Below are 22157 nucleotides of genomic sequence, written 5' to 3' on the forward strand. Positions count from 1 at the left end.
TATATGCAATTTGATACATACCATATTATTATCATTACACTAAAACTAAATACCTACTAAATTACTAAATTATAGCAAAAGCCATACAAGCAAATTTTTTTCCCGATTACCTACCTGTGGATATGAGTATTGAATAAATATGGCTATAAAAAAAATAATGAGTTTAATGAATGAGTAATGACTATAAATTATGATATGACTGATATGACTATAATATTCTAGTCTTCATGATATGAGTATATTATGACCATTGACAATGTTGTTCAAAAATGTATTCACAGATGGCACGTAGATTCCGTTCTTGATCCTACGATTATAAAATATCATAAAAGATAAATATTATTTTTATTTTTTTGTAAATAATTAAATTATATAATCCGTCAACACTATATCCAGTTATTTTATACCTATACATATATATATTTGTATATAATATCATTGTTCACAGCAAGTCTGAGCCCGATTTATGTATCGTTATACTCAAATGTGTTTCTTAAGAATAACATGTTTATGAAATATACACTTATTCACATATAAACATGCGTAATCGTACAAGCTATACAATTTAAAAAGTGTCATGTTTCAAATAATGCATATATTTTCCAATAAAACGCCAAAAACATGAATAATCCTTATACGTGATACTACGTGCCACGAACTAAGATATATCTTAGTTCGTGCTACGTGCGTTAAAGTATCAATCCTATCGTACGCAGCGCAGCCTGTGGCCGTTTAATCGTGCGACTCATTTCAGGAAGTTATCAGAAGCGGAGTTTGGTCTCCTCCATAGCATGAAATTTCATCTATTCTGTGCTCTGTGGTATAAGGTCTATGGTCTATGATCTCATTCTATCTCATTCCTTAATTTTTCAATGATCTTATCTAATGACGATTGCGATAGCAGTTAGTGATTCACTGATTATTTAATGGTTATCACTCGCGAAACATATGTCTCAACTTAGTGACTGTATATTATTCTTGTTCCGTCTTGCAGATCGTGTCTTACACTCTGAAGCAACAATTCATTATAATTGGACGCCTTGACGCTTTGTCTATATGTGGTCAATTTTAAGCATGCCGTGTGTTTGAAAACGTTTTGCAATCAAAATTAATGTCTATCAAGGTATTCAGGACGTCATGAGTGATTTATAATCGGTTTTTTGGTAAAAATAAAATTGAAATTTTTTAAATTTACAAAATACAATTGATCTCTTCTGTAAATGACTTTAAAAAATGCAAATAGTGTAAACATATAATAATAACAATCAATTAGTACTTATATGGTCATCATTTAGTGCGACTGAAGTCCTGCCATCAATTCATGTTCACTGAAAACACAAGGCCGTCATTAACTTCGCACAAGGTTTGTGGTATTTCATACACATTTTTATTTTTGTGGTCATAAATAGATTATTTTTCAATTTTTATTCAATAGTAATCGTCATGGCTAATTGGTTGGATTTAGACGATCTACTCCCATATGACAATCAAGTTGGAGGTCATAAATTTACTAAAGAAAAACCATTGTTGGGTTTGTATGATGTTAAGAAATAACTGTTTGTAAAACTAACATACAACAGGCTGTATATTTGCTTTTCTATATAGGTTTATTGAAACATAAAGAAGGTTACTTATTGAAATCAGTAGAGGGTGGTACCAAAGGAAAGAATGAAGTACGCTTTTATGATGAATTATTAATTAATGAAACCCTAATAAATCTCAGGGCACTAGTTCCATTGTATTATGGTACTGTCAATGTTCAAATAAATTCTAAAGGTTTGTAGATTCATATGAACTTTTATGTTTTATATTTATTTCCTTGGTTTATGCCATACATCTAAATTTAACTTATTTATTGTATAGATATGACATTCATTGTATTGGATGATATTACTACAGGCATGAAAAAACCGTGTGTGATGGATGTAAAAATCGGTTCACAGACATGGGAACCAGGATGTTCAAAAAAGAAAAAAGATGATGAAAATGTAAATTGACTTATGTTTTATTTAAATTAATGAAATAAGTACTTAAAGCAAAAATAATTTTAAAAAAATATTAAAATTATAATTTAGTTAACACTAAATACTTAAAATTAATAAGTATCAACTTGTATCAGTCAAATTTTAAGTTAGTTCTAAAGGCATGTGTTGTTTACAATTTTAACAAAGTAGAATTATTATCTTTTGATTCTAATACACTGTTTTCACCCTTTCAATTATGCACATGATAAAACCATAAAAAGTAATTTAGATAAATTAGATATTTACATTATAATATTAAGTTGTACAATTCAATTTTTTTTTTTGGTACCTGCATAGGGTTTTATTGCTTCATACAGGTTATCTGGAATTTGAAAGTCTTCCCTGGCCACTGTGAATATTGTACAGTGGATAATTATGTTTTATCGTGATGTTCGTGTTGCATAAGTCCAACTGTGGTAACAAATACATTTAAAATTATCAGTTTGAGAACATTAGGTTTTTTTTCAATTAATTATTAAACATAATTGGCTATCAAAAAATTGAAAATACTACGACATTTTGGTAATTCTATAAATACAGAGAGAGTAAAATTGTCCCGAGCATAACAGATTTTGATATGTTGTACATTTGAAAGACGGAGCAATACATACATGTGTGTGATGTCCTCTTAATAATTATTGTTATTTATTAATTTTATTAATGGAATGTAATAAATAAAATATATATTATAACTGTTATATTGTTTGGGTATCAATAACTCTGGATGTCTTAGTTGAAGTTACAATGAAGTCTGAAATTATGACTCATAAATAACTCTTATTTTTATATTTATACAATTTGTGTCTTAGCCACAGAACATATTTTTATAAAAAGTAATTTTCTAAAAAATTGTGACTTATCACCTTACATTAATAAACGATTCAAAATAAATTATATTAGTATCCATTGTGTATTCAAAACAAAATGTTTAATAATTACGTATCATTCAAATAATAAAAATTGTTAGCAATAGCTTATAGACACATTTATATTATGCTCAGTGTGGCCAATGCTATTGAGCCTGGTAGCTATACAGGAAAACACCTCGACCCACTTTATATAAAAATTAATTCAAATGAAAAATAAGATCCTAACAAAACTTACAGTGAACTCTTAAACGATTAATTGAATCACAATTTATATACTGAAACTGGTTTCTTTAGTAATACATATGTTTATTTAAATTTAAAATAACTAATATATATATATATATATATATATATATATATATATATATATATACTTAATAATACAACAATGCGACATATTATTATATTACACAATCATATAGCTTTATTTCAATGAAGGTCACTTTTATTCATGTAACCACACTTTTATTGATGTTTAAAAAAAATTTTTTTAGGCGAAATATACGGAATGTAAAAAACAGTGGAGTTTTTGTATACCAGGTTTTCAAGTGTACGATTTATTAGATTCCAATTTGGTACGGCCACAGAAATATGATAAAGAATTTGGCAAAAGTTTAGATCCAGGAAAAGTTATCTCTGGTATCATCTTTATAACTAGTTTAACTAATAATAATTTTATATTCTACTAAATAAAATGTAATAATTTCAGTGTTCGAGACATTTTTAAACCTTAACAGTGGATATCTAGGTGTAGAAAAACTTGTTCAAGGCTTTACAGCCCAATTGGATCACATAAGACGATACTTCCAAACTCAAAAACATTACCATTTTTATTCTAGTTCGGTTCTGTTAGCTTATGATGCAGATACATTAACAAATGACAAAAACACTTATCCTTTGTTAAGAGTATCACTAATAGATTTTGCACATGTAACTCCAGCTGATGGTAAAATTGATTTAAACTATTTACAAGGTATTACTAATTTATGGACGTTGTTCCGAACACAATTGTTACACAACAATTAATATGAATCTCTTCAATTATTGTTGGTGCCCAATACTTATTAAATTAATATTTTTTTTAGTTTTAATGTTTAGCTTAACTTATCGTATTTCGTTCATTATTCTTATTATTTATTAATTTTGTCTGTAACCAAAATTTATAAATAGATTATATTTTATTTAACATCTAAAACCAATACATAATCATACAATAGTAATTTTACATTATTTTCTAGTACTGTATTTATTTAAGATAAAATTTATCTATTATAAAATCGATAGTGTTTAAATACAATTTGTGTACCTTGATCTATGTATATTTTAATTCTGAAATGTTTAATTCAATTAATTTTTATGAAATTTGATTTCATTATAAAATTAATTTGATGGAAGTTCTGTCAACAACTGGTTGATATTGTTGTGTGTTATTATGAATTAATATAAAATGAATTCAATTTTAAATCTGTGATCTTGTAGCCAATTTTAAACATTCAAAATTAATAATAAAGGTAATATCATTGATATACATTTATATGTATATTTGATCAATGGTAATAAATATAATAAAAAGTTAAAACCTAAACTTTTGTTGTAAATATTACATTGTATAAACAATTTTAACATTTTATTTTGTTATTCATAATTATATTTTAAATAATTATTATGTGTTCAAGATTTATTTTTACTTGTTTTACTTTGAAATTATATTATTTAAACTGTTTAATAATAAAGGTTTAAATATACAATTCGAAAATGAAGTTGTGTTTTGTTAATTTAGCTATACCTAGAGTATAGTTAATATTTATAATATTTTAGATACTTGTATCTTAAATAAATTTGTATCTTTTGACATTTGTTAATTGTATTTTTTATTTAACAAAGAAAAATTAAGAGAATGCTAAAGCCAAACAAATTCAAATCTCAATAGATAGCCAGTGGTCGGGACGCTACTAGTTTTTTGAAGCATGCTAACGCTACAGCTACTCTCCCAAAAAAGTAGCTCACTACCGCTATTGCTACTTTTTTTTTAAATGTAGCGCTCTGCTTCTAACGCTATTGTCTAAATAAAGCACGCTACATTTTTAAAAATGTTCTTATTGAAAACTATTATTTATAGTTTGTACTGATTTGACATTTGGTCACTGGACAGGACCCAGGAAAAAAACTTCACTAATACACTAATCATTATCATAATATAGATAAACAAATATAATCATAATTGATATTTTAATAATCAGTAATCATCAATTAGATTGTAGGTAGCGGTAAAATAATGATAATTTTCGCTACGCTAACCGGAAATATTTAGCGCGCTTTTATGAGTTATAACTTATAAGTATTTAAAGTTAAGATGAGTGGAGTAGTGTGGTACGGGGTTACCCCGCAAAATATTTGTCCACTCCACCACTCATCAAAACTTTGAATATATATAACTCATAAACTACTCAACCCAAATTCGATTTTCATGCATCAAAATAATACTAAGAAAAATATTCTGCTTCGGAATATAAAATTAAAACGCCATTTTGTCATTCAAAAAAGTATTAACTTAAAAAATGATATAGATAAAAATAGAAAATATAATTTTTAATAAAAACCTTGATTTATAAGCTACTTGAAAGTATGAAAAAAAATTTAACTTTTTGAAATAATGAGTGTTGTTTGATAAAAGAATCACCCGTTAGAAAAGGAACAAACTGAAACTTTAAATATTGAGAAGATAATTGACAATTTTGCCAATGCAAGATCGAGGAAAAAATTTTCTTAAAATAGAATATCTTAACATTTAACTTTTCACTATTATATAGGAGACTGGCTTTATTCTGTAAATAGTAATAAACTATTCATTTTATTATACTTGATACTTCATTTTTTTTCGAGCCATTAAAGTTTTATACAGTATACTTGTATTTTTTTTTTGCACCGGGGCCCTAAAAGTTCAAGATCCAGAACTGGTTCTACTGTATACATTGGGGATAAAGGGGCATTAGGGGATATACCTGCACAATAGCAACTTTAGCCCCCCCTCCCCCCCCCATAAATCACCAACACTATTTGCGCCTATAAGTCGGTACCATTATTCAGAAAAATATAGTGACAATATTTGTTATCTTTGCCTCTATCGCAATGTAAAATAATAATTCTACTTTTAAAAGGAAGTCAACGTCTGTTTTCTCTCTCTGGCCCACGCGTAATATAGACTAAACGCACTGACGCAAAACAAATATTTTTACGTTTTTTAGTTATTTTAGAGAAAAATAACCCATAATAAAATTATAAATAATAATATTTTTGAGGAAATGTATCAATTTGTCTAAATATTGTATTAAAACATGATTTTTTATTTTTAAAGTCAAATACATAGTCAGATAATAATACAATTTAAAACCAATATGTCAAAATATCAAAATTATTATCCTTTTATAATTTTTGTAATAGGTGATTTTTATTTTAAGATAACTCAAAAATCGATTTTATGTGAAAGCGTTTGATCAATGTTGGCAATGAGTCTGGAAGATAAAACATTAAATTGAACTTTAGATCTAAATGATTAAGATCTAAGAAATAAAACTAAAAATTAAGCATTCTAGAATATTGTACATGTTGAGTACTATAAAAGAAGAGTATGTTAAAAGAAGAAAAAGATAACAATGCTAACTGTGGTAAAATATTTTTAATAATTAAGTATTTAGCAACATATTGAATAATACAAATCTCAAAGTACTTGTGAGTTAATCACTAATATTAAAAACACATTTTTTTGATAATAGATGCTAAAATTTCAATTTATAGTAGGTTTATTCAAAGTAATATGATATAATATTATAAAAACAAATACAAATGTTATAATAATATAAAATTAATTTTTATTGAAATATTCCAGACATAGAATGAATAGATATTGATATAATCCATACGCTATGACTGACTCATGTTTATAAAATAATGTATTAATGTATTTTATGGCAATATAAAATAAAGTGGTAATTAAATGTTTTCCACATAAATATAATATTGAAGTAGCTAGTTCTAAAAAAATATTTAATGACAATAAATTATATTAAATTCTGAATGAAATATATATATTTTTTAATATTTGTATTTATAGTATACTCATATAGTCATTAATTTTGAACTTCAGAAATATTAAAAACTCAAATCAATTATATAATATAAAATAATGTAGATGTCACATTAAAAATAGCAGACAATTTTTTAGAGTATCAAAAACCATATTTTATTATATAAATTCACAAAATATTTTATTCATGATCATACATTTTTAAAAAGGTAATATCAATGATAAACTACCTTTACAAAAAAATTCCAAAACCTAACATACATTATTATGAAAAACTGTTGAAAGAGAAATTTACTATTTTTAACAACTACACAATAATATATTGTCTGTTGTTTCTTCCCTAACAAAAAAATTAACATTCATTAAAACTTAAGTATTAAATTTGTTTGCACTATTTTAAATTCATATTTTACCAATTAAAAAATTATTACAATTGCAAAACGCTTGAAAAAAAAAAAAAAATATATATATATTTATAAATATAACTTACATTATTAATTAAATGTTGTTTTTATTTAGTGACACTTCTTACTATTGAAGGATCAATCCAATCTGCAATATACATTATATAATTTGAATGTGTGCAATTAAATAGTTAAATATCAAATTATTACCTTGCTACTATGAATTTCAGGGCATTTCCAATTGTATAAATAGTATTGTAAGTTTCCATCTCCAACTCCAAATTTAAGTGGTTCTAAAAATTCCTTATTGTCCATTAGGTCCAAAGCGTTGAACACATCAAAATTAGCCTAAATAGAGCAAAATTCATTAATATAATAATAATATTATTAATACTGTAACTTACATCTCTAGCTGAAATAAGAGCGTCTTGCATAAGTTCAATCCACGGTGTTTTAGTGGACACATTATAAAAAGAGTATGCTGCCTTTAATGTACGATAAGTCGGGTGATGCATAATAGTCGAAGGAAGAGTATAAAAACTAACTAAATCTGTAAAAATGTATAGTTTAATATAGAAAAATAGATATAAATCATTTTATTAGCTCTGGTAAGAATACATAAAAATTAGTAGTTAGTACAGACTATACAATAGAAAACTTTTATACATAATGGAAAAATCAAACAGTGTTCTGAATTTCTAATCTATCTTTAACTCAAAATCCCACACTATTTAATATCAAGTCAAAATCAATGTTATTGTGACATCCCAGTAAATCTCCTATCTTATATATATATATATATATATATATTGTAAGTAATCGATAATCATTAATCAATTATAAAATTGAAAAAACTCAAACAAAGAAAAATTGAATCAAAATATGTTTTAGAAATAATTACGATTATAATCATATTTAATAAAAACTGTTTTACATTTTGAGATAAGTTACTAACATTTTATCATATCATCAACTATGTGACAAAATCACAATCGTTTATTTTAAAGGTAACCAACCACTGGAAAGGTATTATAATAATAAATAGATAATCAATTAGGTATAAGCCTACTTTACCGGACACCCTTTTATTGCTAAAAAAAAGTGCTTAAGTATGCTGAATTCAAGTGTGTGAAAACATTTGAAAGAAACTTACTGTTCAAAAGATAAGGAAATTCAAAGTTGTTGATAGGTCTGGAGACCTAACCAAGGTATGTAGTTTTACATAACAAATCGAGGGATTATCTCAGTTTTAATCTACATTTAACTATTAGTAATACCGACAACATTGATTTGTCATAACATTTGAACAGTAAGTTTCCACATTTTTGTTCAAACACTTTTGAATTCAGCATACTAAAACACAAATTAAGAAAAAAAAGGTGTCCGGTAAAGTAGATTTTTTCCTACGATTTTAACATACAGAAAACTAACTAAAATGTATTCCAATGATATCTAAATCTAAGTAACGGATTTTTATTAAATACACTACAGTTAATATTAGAGTAAATTTAACATTTATCTTTTATCTCTGGTCAGGTGACACTACTGAGGGTCTTCCTATTCGAATATTTTATAATGTTATATAAACTTTGTCATCATACTTACTGATTATTGTAAAATAGATTGTAAATATAGGTTTTAAATAAAAAAAAAAAAAAAACATTTATCTAATTTGTAGATTAGAATATTAACTATGGCAGAGCAAAGTTATATTCATATATTAATTTTAAAATAAGTTATATACATTTGAAAAAATACAATGTACTTATAACTTATTTTAAAATAAAAATAGGCTATAATAATGTTATGTATGAGAAGCTTATAAAAATAAAAAATAAAAATATGTTAAGCAAAAGTATATTCATTATTAAAAATTTGATAATAATATGTTAATTTGCTCTAATATCAACTATAAATAAACTGTTAGAATTCAGTACGTAGAATTTCTGTGTAAGACAGATACAATACATACAGGTATAGTATCCTCTTAAAGTAAGCACAATAATAATACCTGTAATTTTGTTATTGTTTTCAACAACATAGGCATCAATAATTCCTTCCTGAGGCAGGAACCAATGTTTGAATTCCTCATCAGAAAACATAGGTGACAAATCAAAGGTTTTCATATACTAAAAAGTAAAATTAATAAATATTATATTTCGTTTACTTTTTGTTAGTGTACTCTATATTCTTACATTAGAAAGTAATTTTCGAGCTTGCGGCAAATCTTTTTCAGTGAGTTTGCGAAATCCAGGAGTGCGAATTGAATCAGGAAGTTTATGTAACTTTAATGTCCGTTGCATAGTCATATTGCGGCTTAAGTGAGAAAACTTAACATCTATTAACTTTTTTGGATTTAAAGAACGATGCCAATATCTAAACAATATAATATAAATTAACAAGAACAAAATATTCCACTATACACTGTTTCAAAGTGAGAAGACATCAGGTGGCCACAGACAAAACCAGTATTGCTACGTAAATCTGGTGTCTTCTCTTTTAGAACAGTGTATAATAATGTTAATTTATTTTATGACAGCTAAGGGATAATTTTGTTCATTAAAAAGGAAAATTATTTTATTTTATCATGAAACAAAATAAAACTATTAATTGTATGTAATTTACATTAAAACATTAGTAAAACTGTGGATTAACGGTGAACATTTTATAATATTACAAACAACATTATTTAATTACCTGCAGGTTCCAATGGGTTTAGGTAACACAATTCCAGCTGTATAAACGGCTTGAAAAATACCCGTCTGATTCACTCGTCTAGTTATTTCACGAATCAAAACCGGAGCTACTCTTTTACTACGTAATCTTTTATGAACGCAAAGGAAATTAATCTCCACCATTTTTTGAGACCTACATATGAAATAATCAATTTTATTAAATGGTTACAAAATAAAATAATAAATCATGTTTACTTGTTATAAACTTTAAGCAAAGCTGGGATGGCACTAATGAAACCAACTAATTTATTACTTTTAACGACACGCACTCCAACATGCCATTCTTTTAACCATCCAGGAGGTTGAAGAGCCCTGTTATTAATTAAACAATATAAAAATTGAACAACTTAATATATTAATTTTAAAAATACCATTTTAAAAAATGAGGTTGATAATCAAATCGAAACATGCTATCTTCGTCTTCAACATAGTTTTCATTTAACAATGTGTACAATTCTTTTAAAACAAAAGGATCATCAAGACTAAGTGTATCCCATTGAAAATCCTCAGGCAATGTAAACGGTTCATTTCTAATCTGATCTATTGTTTTATCCTCTTCAATTGGACCATCATTAAGTATTGTTTCAGCTATATAAATTTAGTAAATAAAGATATATTTAATGATATAATTAGAAATAGTTCAAAAAAACCGGATATAATTTTTGTTAGAATACAAAGTTCGTCCTATTATAATTGGTTTTGTGGGGGACGAGGTGGCCGAGCGGTCAACGCGTCGGCTGCGGTGCTCGCAGTCACGGGTTCGATCCCCGGTCACCAGGTGGCATTTTTCTCCAGGCAAGTCACGGTGTCCGGAGAACAAGTGCCGCCATCCCCCACTCCGGGGCATGGCAGATACCTACGGGTGCCCCATTCAAAAATTCTGCCAAAATACACCCACGTGTAACACACCCCTACCGTCAAAAACCTACTGTTCCTACCCTCCTCCAATGGCCTAAGTTGCCGCGGGATAATTAATAAAAAAAAAAAAAATTTGTCTTGTTATCACTAAGTTAGGTTAGTGTTTTTTTTACAAGTTTGTTGTGTTATAGTTATTAATTTCAATTCAGAATTGGCTAAATGGTTTGGCAATGCTAAGCATCCATCACAATATTAAAGAAGAATTTAGATACAGAAAAAGAGTTGAGATTAAGTTTCCTAGAAACCTCAAATTTTGAATAATATAAAAATTAAATAAAAAATTGTGAGACCAAATGTCATATTTTTAAGTAAAAACATAGCCTATATAAGCACATCTTATATAAATGGAATATAACAAATAAAGGAACTTAGGGGAGTGCTGATTCTTCATCTGATGTACCGATTTTTTTTTCTAAAGGCCCTGAGGGAAATTATAACTATGCCGCTGAATACTACTGTTGTTTATACAAACAAATTTATAATACTAAAAATTACTATTTAATAATTTCTCATAACTTTTAAAATGAATTGCAAAAATCTTAGATATTATGTGATACAATATCTAAATATAAAATTATACAAGAATTTTAGAAGTTATGCTAGCGATATGTGGTGTCTTTATAGAAAAATTTAAAATTTGTAACTTTCTCATAAAGCGTTAGCACAGTAAAACATGAGTTTTTATAAATTTAAACAAAATCTATTTCTGGTACCAATATTGGTTAAGTCTATTTTATGAAAGTAATTTTGACTTGATAATTATGCCTCTAAAATATAAATTGACTAAAATCCAGTTCAAACGAGGTTTCGAGTTTAACCGTTACGTGTTTTTAGTTTCTCTCAATTTATTAAAAAGTTTAGATTAATTTGTGTTTCAATGTTTAGGTATTTTAGATTCTGGGCGGAGTGAGGAAGCTAGTGGTTTTACAGTGGTTTTTTTTTTTTTATCCTGTATACAAAATTTCTACCAGTAGAAGCGCTTTGATTTTAATATATGGTACCTTATCTTTTAGCAAATTGGATCAAGGTGGTACTTTAAAGAGGCCATTTTTCGTTTTACTCTATAGTTATTTATTGCCACGGGAAAAACTACCAACAAATTAAGAAAAATCGCTAAAAATGGGATTTTAATTTCTAATACTTTGCTTATTACCATAGCAACGAATAAAAAATAATAATATTATAATAGTAATTCAACTTACAGGCTATAATAAATAATAAAAAATTTAAATAATAAATTTTAAAAAATCGAGACTGACAAACCGTACCCACTCAGAATCGTTTTCTTATACAACAATATTATAATATTGAATTTAAGTTTAATACAATCCATAATATATTGACCCACTTATAACCTCCTGTACAGCAGAGAAACATCCACTTAAACTCTTTTTTTTAAAATTTTTTTTTTTACTCAATTTACTGATGTATGTAAATATTTTATTTTATTTATTACTATTATATTGTATAAAATATTCAAATCATTATAAGAATTTTTGATTATTGAGTAATAATAATTTAAACTATGAATATAATATGTTGCCATTGTTCTAACATCAACATTTTAATAATAAAAAAAGTGAAATTGTGATTACAATTTAATTAATTTAAATGACTAATTCAGTCAATTTTATTTATAAGGCCATATCTGTATAAAAAAAAAAACATCTAAATTAGGTGTTGTTATTTATAAACTGCAAGTCTTACTGTCCCGAAAAATCAAATTAATTATAATGAATACAAGGCAAAGAAATTTAGTCTTACATGAAAATATTATCACACAATAATATTACACATTTTATACCAAATTACATATTATTATATCAAACAACATAACCAAATTTCTTACCAATCCTTTAAGCAGATATTAAATAAATGTGGCATTTGTGGCTCTATTCTTATGCATATCGTGTTCAATTTGCAAAATATAAAAATATTTATTCCAAAGTTACTTCAGGTGTCTCTCAATGATCTCATTTAGCTCCTATTCTCTTTCTACTAAATACAAATGTTTCTTTATCTCACTCTAAAAATCTTTATTCGTTGATGACCTAAAAATGTACCTTACTATTAAACTCCTTCACAGTTCAGATCTTTTACAGAATAATTTTACTATGCTTTCCAAATAGTGTAAAATTAATGATTTATCCATTACGCCAGAAAATGTAAATATATGTCCTATATCTGATCTCGTTCTACTATCGATTTTATTTATAATATCAATGGTGTTCAGCTGGAACAAGTTGCTAAAGATTTTGGGGTATTATTTGATAAAAAATATTAACTTTCAACTATCACATTTCATTTATCAGGAATAAAACCACGAAACTACTAGGATTTATAAAAGTTGTTTTAAGCATTTTAAGGACTTTAATCTACGTCAAGTCGTCTGTTCTTAGATCCAAATTGTAATTTGGAGTATTGTTCCCTGATGTGATTTCACTGTTTAAAAAGTCAAAAAGTCTCTGGAGCTATTCAGCATACGCTTTTTTGTTTCTTTTCATTTAATTTGTAACATTTCTAGAAAGCCTCATTATGATTATAGTTCTATTCTTGCCTCCTTAAATCTGGATTTTTTCAAAATTCTGAGAACTAAATTAGTTTTATACTTAGTTAATAATAATGTTCATTGTCCAGAGTTTTTACATATATATTTTCAATGTTCCAGTTTATTCTACTTGATCTATTATAGCTTTTTTTTTAGAGTTATTTTTTAAATTACATTGTAAGTGAGTTGATTGTCATAATAAATCATGTTTTGTAGAATGGGCTTGATCCGTTGAAATAAATAAAGTGATATACATGTAGTTAAAATACTTACCAATTGTTAACAGTATTATTGCCATAAAATTTTTTTAAGTATTATTCAAATAAAAACATGTAAACACTACATACTCATTTTAGGTACTGGTTGTGTGTACCAAAATTTATATTGTTTATGCAAAGCTTCTGCTGGAGTTTTAGCTGCTCTTTGTTGAAGTGAGAAGATTTCCATTGCTTTTTGAATATCCTGAAAGAAGTAGCAGTTGTAAATAGTAAAGATTTAAAGTGATTAGATTTTTTCAAATAAATTGTTTGCAACTATATAAAGAAAATATTTAAAACTGTAATATTGTAACTATTGATAATAAGATAATACTATGTGGATACATTAAAATTTTCAAAAAAATTATCTACTAATTCATTTACAGTAAAAAAGGGGGGGTTCTCATTTAAAAGTTTGTATCGCCACAGGATACTCCTTAAGTATAGTGCGAAAAATTTCAAGTGTTTGAAAATATATAGTATATTTAAAAATTCCAAAAATTAGAATTTGAATAAATCCATAATTAAAGAAAAAAATGGGGGTGAGCATACTTGGTAAATTACCCTGTATAATAATATGAAACAATAAATGTGACCAACAGTGGTCAGGATTATCGACACGCCAAGCATATTTTTCTATGGCACTCCGAATTTGAAAAACATTTAAAACTTAAAAGTAATATATCGATTAGATCAAAAAAAATTTAATGATTTCATCTACAGCCCACCCTCTTTTAGTACATTATTGTAATCAGTGTCGCCCAGGCACATCAAAGGTCCATAGATCAGCTTTTTTAAGGGGCCCCATAATTAACAGCTCTCAGCCCTGTAAAGAAAAATTGAGCCTAAAATTACATACTGTTGTGAGCAACGGCCTTACGAATTCATAATTTATGCATATCATATTATATTAAGGACAATGGGTTCACTAATAAATTGTTCACAACAGCTATTTAAATAAACAAAACTATGAATCTATAGATGCATATAACTGCCAGCGCAAGTACCACAAGTCGCAACTTATTTGCCTTTTGAAATTTGGCAAACATATTAAATTAGCATTAGAAATTGGCAAGGTCAGGTGGTTACATTGCCACATTATAATACAACTACTTCTCAAGAGCTGATGTCACGTCCATATCCACACGAAGTAGCACAGGATATTCAGATGTACCAGGGCTGTTGAAACTAGAGCAACTTCACGCCACAGTCAGCCACATACGCTTTTATATGACTACTATACAATTTATATTATTAGAATAAATAACCATGTCATTTTTCTGTTAAATTAGCTACGAATTATTTCAAATCATCATTTATTGAGATCACGGATGGTCCACATGTAACAATACGGTTAAATATTTTGATAAATACTTTGCAGAGCCCTACTCACTATATAGATCAGGAACACACCAAGCAAAAACAATATTTACAATATTTAATAATATGGTTAGCATGTTTAAAAAAAAAATTTAAACAATAGTAATATTATAAAAATGTTCCTCTTTTTATGCATAAAATTAATAAATATGACTATATGAGTACATGACACAAATAAACTAAAATTAAAAAACAAAATTGATCATAAATTTAAAAAAAAAAATCAAACATTAATTAGGTATTTAAACAAACAATTATTGTAAATATAGCTGCTAAAGTAATTTTCTAGCTCTTACAATAAATGTTATTTAATTATTGTATTTATTTTTTACTCGAAATTTGAATTTGAATTAATAAAATTAAAGGTAGGTAGGTACTACTAACTTGAACAGAAATAGTGGGTGGCATTTTAGTTTCCTCGACAGCTCCATTTGTATCACTTTGTTCTACCTTGACACTGTTTTTACGATTCTTGTTCCGCTTTCTAGAAAACGAATACAACGTTAAAAACAGAAATAATTTCTAGGAACTTTTTATTCTAATTACTTTTTAGTTTGATTGAGTTCGGTGTTTGTTTGATGGTCGTCGGGAATATTTGGTGTTTCACTCATGATGATGGTGTAATGAAAAGTGTAGTTTTAAGATACTTTATTAAAATGTTAACAAGTAGGAAAGAAGCTAAAAATCAATATACTAGCAAGAATTTAAAACTAAAAATTAAAACTAAAAATATTTATTAAAATCGGCGAAATGTTGGAGTTGAGAAAGAAAAAAGCATTATCGGCATTCGGCGTCCGGCGACTCGGCGTTCGGCATAAAAATTAAAATTTATTTTTTAATAATCATAGGTCACGAGGTTGCATAACCTGGTTTGTGGGATTCTATTTGATAAATGATAATAATCGATATATATTAACGGATTTTTAAAATCGATATTGTAATGTTTCACAATCGATATATTAAACCGTCAACAAATAACTATATAATCATTAATACAATAATACGTATTTTCTTACAATTGTCATTCCACGGCTGGAATGCAGATTATTACTCGGCATGTTTTAATATTTTGTTGTTACTATTGTTATGTGTACAATATAATATAACCACAGTCAGTCCACATTAGTAGTAAATAGTAATATGAGTCCGCGCAACTAACAACCAAAATTAAACGATGTACAATAAATTGTTAAATAAATAGCCTTGGACATGTGAGGGAGTACGAACAATAATTCTGTGAACTGTGGTTTCTGGTTGAACGTTGAAAAATAATAAAAATTGTACCAATTGTATTCGTTATCAATTATGAAATAAAATTAAATATTACAATAATTGATGAGCTACATTTAAAATTATTTGTGCACATAAACTGCACTAAATTTAGTCATGCATATTAGTATATTACTCTTTACCACGCCACTACGGACGAATATCTAGATATACACTAGTAGGTATATCTTAGTCCGGACTCTTTATTCTATGGTGCGTAAGGAATATTCCACCAATAGCGTGTGTGGAGCACATATACATAAAAAACTATGTCTATGATGGAGCACAAAGCCACGGACGAAATTAATTAATTATTTTAATAATATAATAAACCTAATATTATCTTAATACTAGGTATGAAGTTGGTTCCTCAAACCACAGAACAATACCCAAATTAAGCAAAAGCCCAAATGATGGACATTTGGGAAAGTTAGATAACACTAGGAGTGCTCTAGTCACTGCAAATGGCTGCAATAGTCTGATGGATATCAATAATATAACATTAATTATTCATTATAATTTATAGGGCATAGGCCGCATCTTTTAACTTTTTATCATAATTTTTTTTTATGTTAGTCAATAGTCATACATTACAATACCAATATTGTGTTCAATTATTAGGTTAATGTTTTTATAAAACGTAAAATAATCTTGTAGATGTTTCTCATAAACAAAATAATATATTATTAATTTATTTTTAATATGAATAAATAAGGTTGGGGGTTAATAAGTTAAGATACTTTCAACTAAGTTGTAGAACAAGTTGCTATTTTTTTTTAGAAGTTAATGAATTAAATTTTATGCAGTAACTTATGAGTTAATTAAATTTATTGTCTTGTTAAGTCTATTATTTTCCTAAAACCATTGATTGAAAATAAATTTTATCACAGCGTACAATCAAATATAAATGTTTGTATTGTTTTACTCCTATTGTGACGAATATGATATATATCACCTGACACTCACCTCAAAATGATGATAGTTTCTCCACTAGTTGTAAATCAAATTTGTTTATTCCTATTTGTATATATACAATATTATTGTTGTTACATTTATAACCATATTTTTTTACTTTTTTTTTTTTAATGGATTTCCTGGGATTGATTGAATAGCAATTTAAAAGAGACCCATAAAATAAGTGATATTTGTCAAGTACAGACTGCAAATTTTAGAAGATTGTTATTGACAATAAGTCATCTTAAACATTCAATTATTATTTTTTAAATATGTTTTTATTTTGTGATTGGCCATATAGAAATTAATAAACTAACTTTTTTTTATAGCAGTAGTCTAAGTCAATAACACAAGAGATTCAGTTTTTTTAATTCTATTCTAACATTTAATAGTTTATTATATTTGTTCATTATCTTAAAAAAATCGACTAAAAATGATGAGAAAATTAATAAAAAATGTGCGTGTTACTACGAAAAATTATAGAACATCTGCTATGAGTAATATGAACAGTTGTGAAAATAATAAAAAAACCAAATCCGAAAGTGAAATAAAGAAAATTATTTTTGATAAAAGAGAAGAATATATACAATTAATGATGACTCAGTCAGCCGAATGTAATGATTTGTGCAATGAAATTAATAAATTGGAATCTAAACTAAGGGAAAAATATGGGTTCAGTAAAGATGAAGATCTAACATTGTTTCCCGAAATCAAATTTGAAGAACCTAAAATAGAGAATCCACTTGAAGAGACCGAAAACACAAAAATACATAACGGTTTAATACCAAAGCATATATAATAATCCAATAATAATAACTAAATAATAATTATTTTTTTCTGCATTGTGTTGTTTTTTCTTTTCTTTTTTTCAAATGTTTTTTTAATTTCACCTTCCTTTTATCTGCTTTTTCATCTTTTACTTGTTTTTTTCTTAACTAAAAAAATACACCATGCACATATAAATTTAGATATTATAAACAATTTAGTATTATATTAAAATCTTACTCGTTTACTTTCAGCATCTTCATTTTTTGGTCTTGCAGAATTAAAAAATTTACTTTTTTCATCAGAACCAATACTTTCTTTTTCTGATGTACTACTATTGCTATCATCAGAATCATCATCTTCTAATATTGCTGGTGTATTTTGAGGTCCAGATAAATCGTCTTTAAGTCCAACAATTTTTTGATAAATTAAATCTTCACCAGTTTGCCCAGATTTTACCAAACTAATATCCCTTTCAAAATCAACAACCTATATTCATTGAAAAATGGTTTAACAAAAGCTCAATTGGCTTAAACAATTTTAGATGTATTGTATAATGTACCTCATTTAGATTTTTTGGTATATATGCATTTTTGAATACTTCTTGATCAACCATTTCTTCATTTGTTAATGGATCTGAATTGACCATATTTACTTGAAGACGATCAAGACAAGTTTCCATATTATCTAATGTGATGGTGGGATCAGTGAGAAAGTCAAATAAACATTTAATGGTTAATGTACCAACATCATGATGACGGAAAAACTCTGGAAAAAAATTATATGCATTTCAATTATCAACTATCAATTATCAATTATTCAAGTATCTATTATAAGACAATTATTTACCTGTAATATTTGTACAATCTTTTCTAAGGAATTCTAATGCATATGGATGTTCATGTTCTACAGCTTGAGATACGTCTATCATCACTATTTCACCATCATTATACCTATAATTGTATTTATTGTGTTTGTTTATTTATAATATTATGTTAAAAAATATATTTACAGTAAATTAAACTCGCTAAGATCAGCATGTACAAGTTTACAAATGTTGTATAGTTTCCACATAATTATTAAACAATCTCTATAAAGTTGGCACGCTTTAGATGTAGTTAAACGAGCATCCTGTTAAAATAAAAATATAATAAACAGATAGGTATCCAAAGAAAATTAATTAAATATATCCAGCACAAATACTTTTAATTTTGGAGCAGGCCAACCATCTTTACCAATAAACGACATCATTAAAACATGCGATCTTAACAAAATTGGTTGAGGTACTGGTAGACCAGCTGCATACATTCGAGCAAGATTACGCATTTCTTTTTCAGCCCATAAACGTACCATTTTTCTTGGATTATGCCTGCAGTAACCATGTCTAAATCTACAAAAGCAAAAATACAATAAAATTGTGTTACAAAAACAAATCATAAGTTGATGATTTAAAATATTTTAAAATTATCAAACATTAAGTTCATGTCTAAATAACAAACTGAATAAAACAAAAATTATTAAACAAGTTTGAAATTGTGTTAAAATAAATGTTGATATCTAATTTTGAAGCATAAGTTAAAAATTAACATTAAGTCCTTATTAATATAGTATTTTCTTTGACATACATTAAAGGGTGAGAAAAAAAACAGGAAAATATTAAATATCAAAATCGTATGAATCCATCTTAAATTTCTTAAAATACAATTTTGAAATAATGTAAGTTAATTGCTAAAAAAATAATATTTATGTTGATAGTACAAAATAATCATCGAATCAAGTTATAAATCAACAATTTTAAACCAGCAAAATAATAAGCTAATGGGTACTTTTGAGTAGGTACCTGAATTCACCAGTGACATAACGATCACGATCTTTGAACACCAATATTGATGTTTTAAATACTTTAATAGCATAATGTTTTTCACTATCAGTTGAAGTTGAATGATACACGTTGGCTTCCTTGCCAGTAGATATACACCCATCAATTTGTCCAATCATTCCTCTGTTAAGCAATTTAAATAGTATCATTCGAGTTCTTGGATCCATTACTTGTTCAGCTGTGGCTCTGTCACACTTATCTTTATTTCTAAACCTGAAAAATTACAAAAAACATTTTAACTTACATGTAATGTTTTAAATATTAATAAACTATACCGCATGGCATCAGCTTTTTTGTAGCTTTCCATCAGTTTATTAGATGCTTCATGAGTAAGTACAGGCCCTTCATATGGATCTGTATTTACTTTGTCTAAAAATTTTTTTATTACATTTTCTGATGGTTGGTAATCACTAATTTTGACGTTTTTGTTCTGCTGGTTAGGAGTAGTAGATTGAATTTGAGCTTTAATTTCGTTTACACCTTTTCTACTATAACATCCTATTTAATTAAAAATGAGACATTACTAATAATGAATTAATTAATTTTTTTTTATTTATTACCGTTATCAAAAAGTGTTTCATCATCACTGCTGTCGTCTGAGTAATCAGTATCATATGTATTTTGATCATTTACTAACTTACGGCCATTATTATTAAAAGTCATCTCACCAAACAATTTAGATATATCGTCATTGTTATTGATGACCAATCTGAAAATATTAAATAAATAATTATAGGTATAATACATTAAAATTTAATTGATTTTTGCTTAGTTTTTTAGTTTTATTTTTAATGAGGGGGGGACATTTTTACTCCATGGTTAGCTTTCTAATTTTTATTTTATAGGACTCCATTTATTCTATTTAGGATAAAAGCGGTATAAAGTGGCCAACTTGTGTGCATTTGCGATGTTCAACCTGGCAGTTGACTTGGAGAGAGAAGCATCTGACTGGAAGAAAACCTTTTCACTTTTGACACCGGGTACCAGTCTTATCCTAAATAGAGTATAGTCTCTGTGGCACAATGAAAGGATGTAACGAGTTTTTTCACCCCACTGGTTATTTTGAACTTAGGTTCTCTAGGACTCTAGCCCCTATAACTATTAATTTCTAAATATGACCAGTTATGGTCCATAACCATAGGCGTGCTTACGAGTATTACTATAACAATACCTAACTGGATTTATTTTTATTTTCATTCGGTAAAGGCTAGATAATAATTTAAATCCTTAGAAAAATATCAAATATCTTTATTGATCATTGATCATAAGTCTGGCCAATGGCCACAATTATTCACTACACATCACCGATCAATAATAAGTAATAACCATGAAATGCAATATATGAATTAACCTATCATTCTATATTATATTATAATATGTTAGTACGTTACCCAAGTTTCCAAAGTAAAATTGTAATCATAAAAATATACTTACGGGGAATCGTCATCTTCTGCATCACTGAACTGATGCATTTTTGACAAAAGTGCAAAACACAGTGGTTATTTTCACGTCCAACGTAAAATAATATAAATACGAACCAGGACTAGGTTTTCAATACTAGGTTTTCAGACATTCGTCTATTCGATGCGTTGCACGTGTAAAGGTATTTAATTAATTATCAAAGATCAAAATAAAGTGTCAACACTGTTATCAATACTACAAATGATAACGACAGATAATAAACACGGACTAAGATAATATAATCTATCTTAGTCCGTGATAATAAAGGAAGTTAGATCCATAGATAATAATATAAGATAATATTCTAGATCATTTATCTATTTTCTATGTTCTAGATATTCTAATATTCTAATATATTCTTATATTATCTATGGTTAAATCACGGAGTAGGTTAAATCTATTCTGTGCCCTGCAGGGGCGCATTAATGGGGGGGGGGGGGGGCAAAAGGGGCATTTTCCCCGGGCGGAAGTTTTTTGGGGGCGGTACATTTTTTGTAATTTTTTTTTTTCTATCTCAGAGTCAAAAAGAAAACAATATACAAATTGTATGACGTAATGGAAAACTCGGGATTAAGAAACAACTAATAATAATTAGTATTATCGTACAAAT

At 27.1% G+C, this 22157-nt stretch overlaps 3 protein-coding genes across 6 annotated transcripts; 1 reads left to right on the top strand and 2 right to left on the bottom strand.

Annotated features, from left to right (window-relative positions):
* The first annotated feature begins 772 nt into the window (after positions 1-772).
* LOC100166192 (inositol polyphosphate multikinase beta) lies at positions 773-4472 on the top strand. Of its 3 annotated transcripts, none has more exons than XM_016803421.2 (7): positions 773-903; positions 995-1363; positions 1436-1531; positions 1606-1776; positions 1864-1988; positions 3388-3532; positions 3603-4472. In XM_016803421.2, the coding sequence occupies exons 3-7, from the start codon at positions 1444-1446 to the stop codon at positions 3917-3919; spliced, it is 846 nt and encodes a 281-aa protein (XP_016658910.1). In that variant the 5' UTR covers positions 773-903; positions 995-1363; positions 1436-1443; the 3' UTR covers positions 3920-4472. The 3 variants fall into 3 exon arrangements, with proteins under 3 accessions (XP_016658910.1, XP_008181778.1, XP_029347417.1); XM_008183556.3 differs by having other exon boundaries at positions 793-1163; positions 1296-1363; XM_029491557.1 differs by having other exon boundaries at positions 799-929.
* Positions 2103-16089, bottom strand: LOC100163432 (glycylpeptide N-tetradecanoyltransferase 1). Of its 2 annotated transcripts, XM_001950673.5 has the most exons (12): positions 15766-16089; positions 15604-15703; positions 13930-14044; positions 10488-10704; positions 10312-10428; positions 10079-10249; positions 9577-9757; positions 9393-9510; positions 7786-7931; positions 7592-7729; positions 7468-7529; positions 2103-2435 (listed from the first exon to the last, which is right to left on the bottom strand). In XM_001950673.5, the coding sequence occupies exons 1-11, from the start codon at positions 15828-15830 to the stop codon at positions 7509-7511; spliced, it is 1389 nt and encodes a 462-aa protein (XP_001950708.1). In that variant the 5' UTR covers positions 15831-16089; the 3' UTR covers positions 2103-2435; positions 7468-7508. The 2 variants fall into 2 exon arrangements, with proteins under 2 accessions (XP_001950708.1, XP_016658909.1); XM_016803420.2 differs by lacking the exon at positions 2103-2435 and having other exon boundaries at positions 7404-7529.
* Positions 16090-18197: 2108 nt separating this feature from the next.
* LOC100165489 (serine/threonine-protein kinase RIO1) lies at positions 18198-21701 on the bottom strand. Its single transcript, XM_001950606.5, has 10 exons — positions 21521-21701; positions 20647-20795; positions 20362-20584; positions 20048-20299; positions 19411-19597; positions 19220-19338; positions 19057-19160; positions 18770-18975; positions 18448-18696; positions 18198-18377 (listed from the first exon to the last, which is right to left on the bottom strand). The coding sequence occupies exons 1-10, from the start codon at positions 21556-21558 to the stop codon at positions 18270-18272; spliced, it is 1635 nt and encodes a 544-aa protein (XP_001950641.3). The 5' UTR covers positions 21559-21701; the 3' UTR covers positions 18198-18269.
* Positions 21702-22157: the final 456 nt, after the last annotated feature.

Source organism: Acyrthosiphon pisum, chromosome A3, assembly GCF_005508785.2.
Source record: "Acyrthosiphon pisum isolate AL4f chromosome A3, pea_aphid_22Mar2018_4r6ur, whole genome shotgun sequence".
Lineage (NCBI taxonomy): Eukaryota > Metazoa > Arthropoda > Insecta > Hemiptera > Aphididae > Acyrthosiphon > Acyrthosiphon pisum.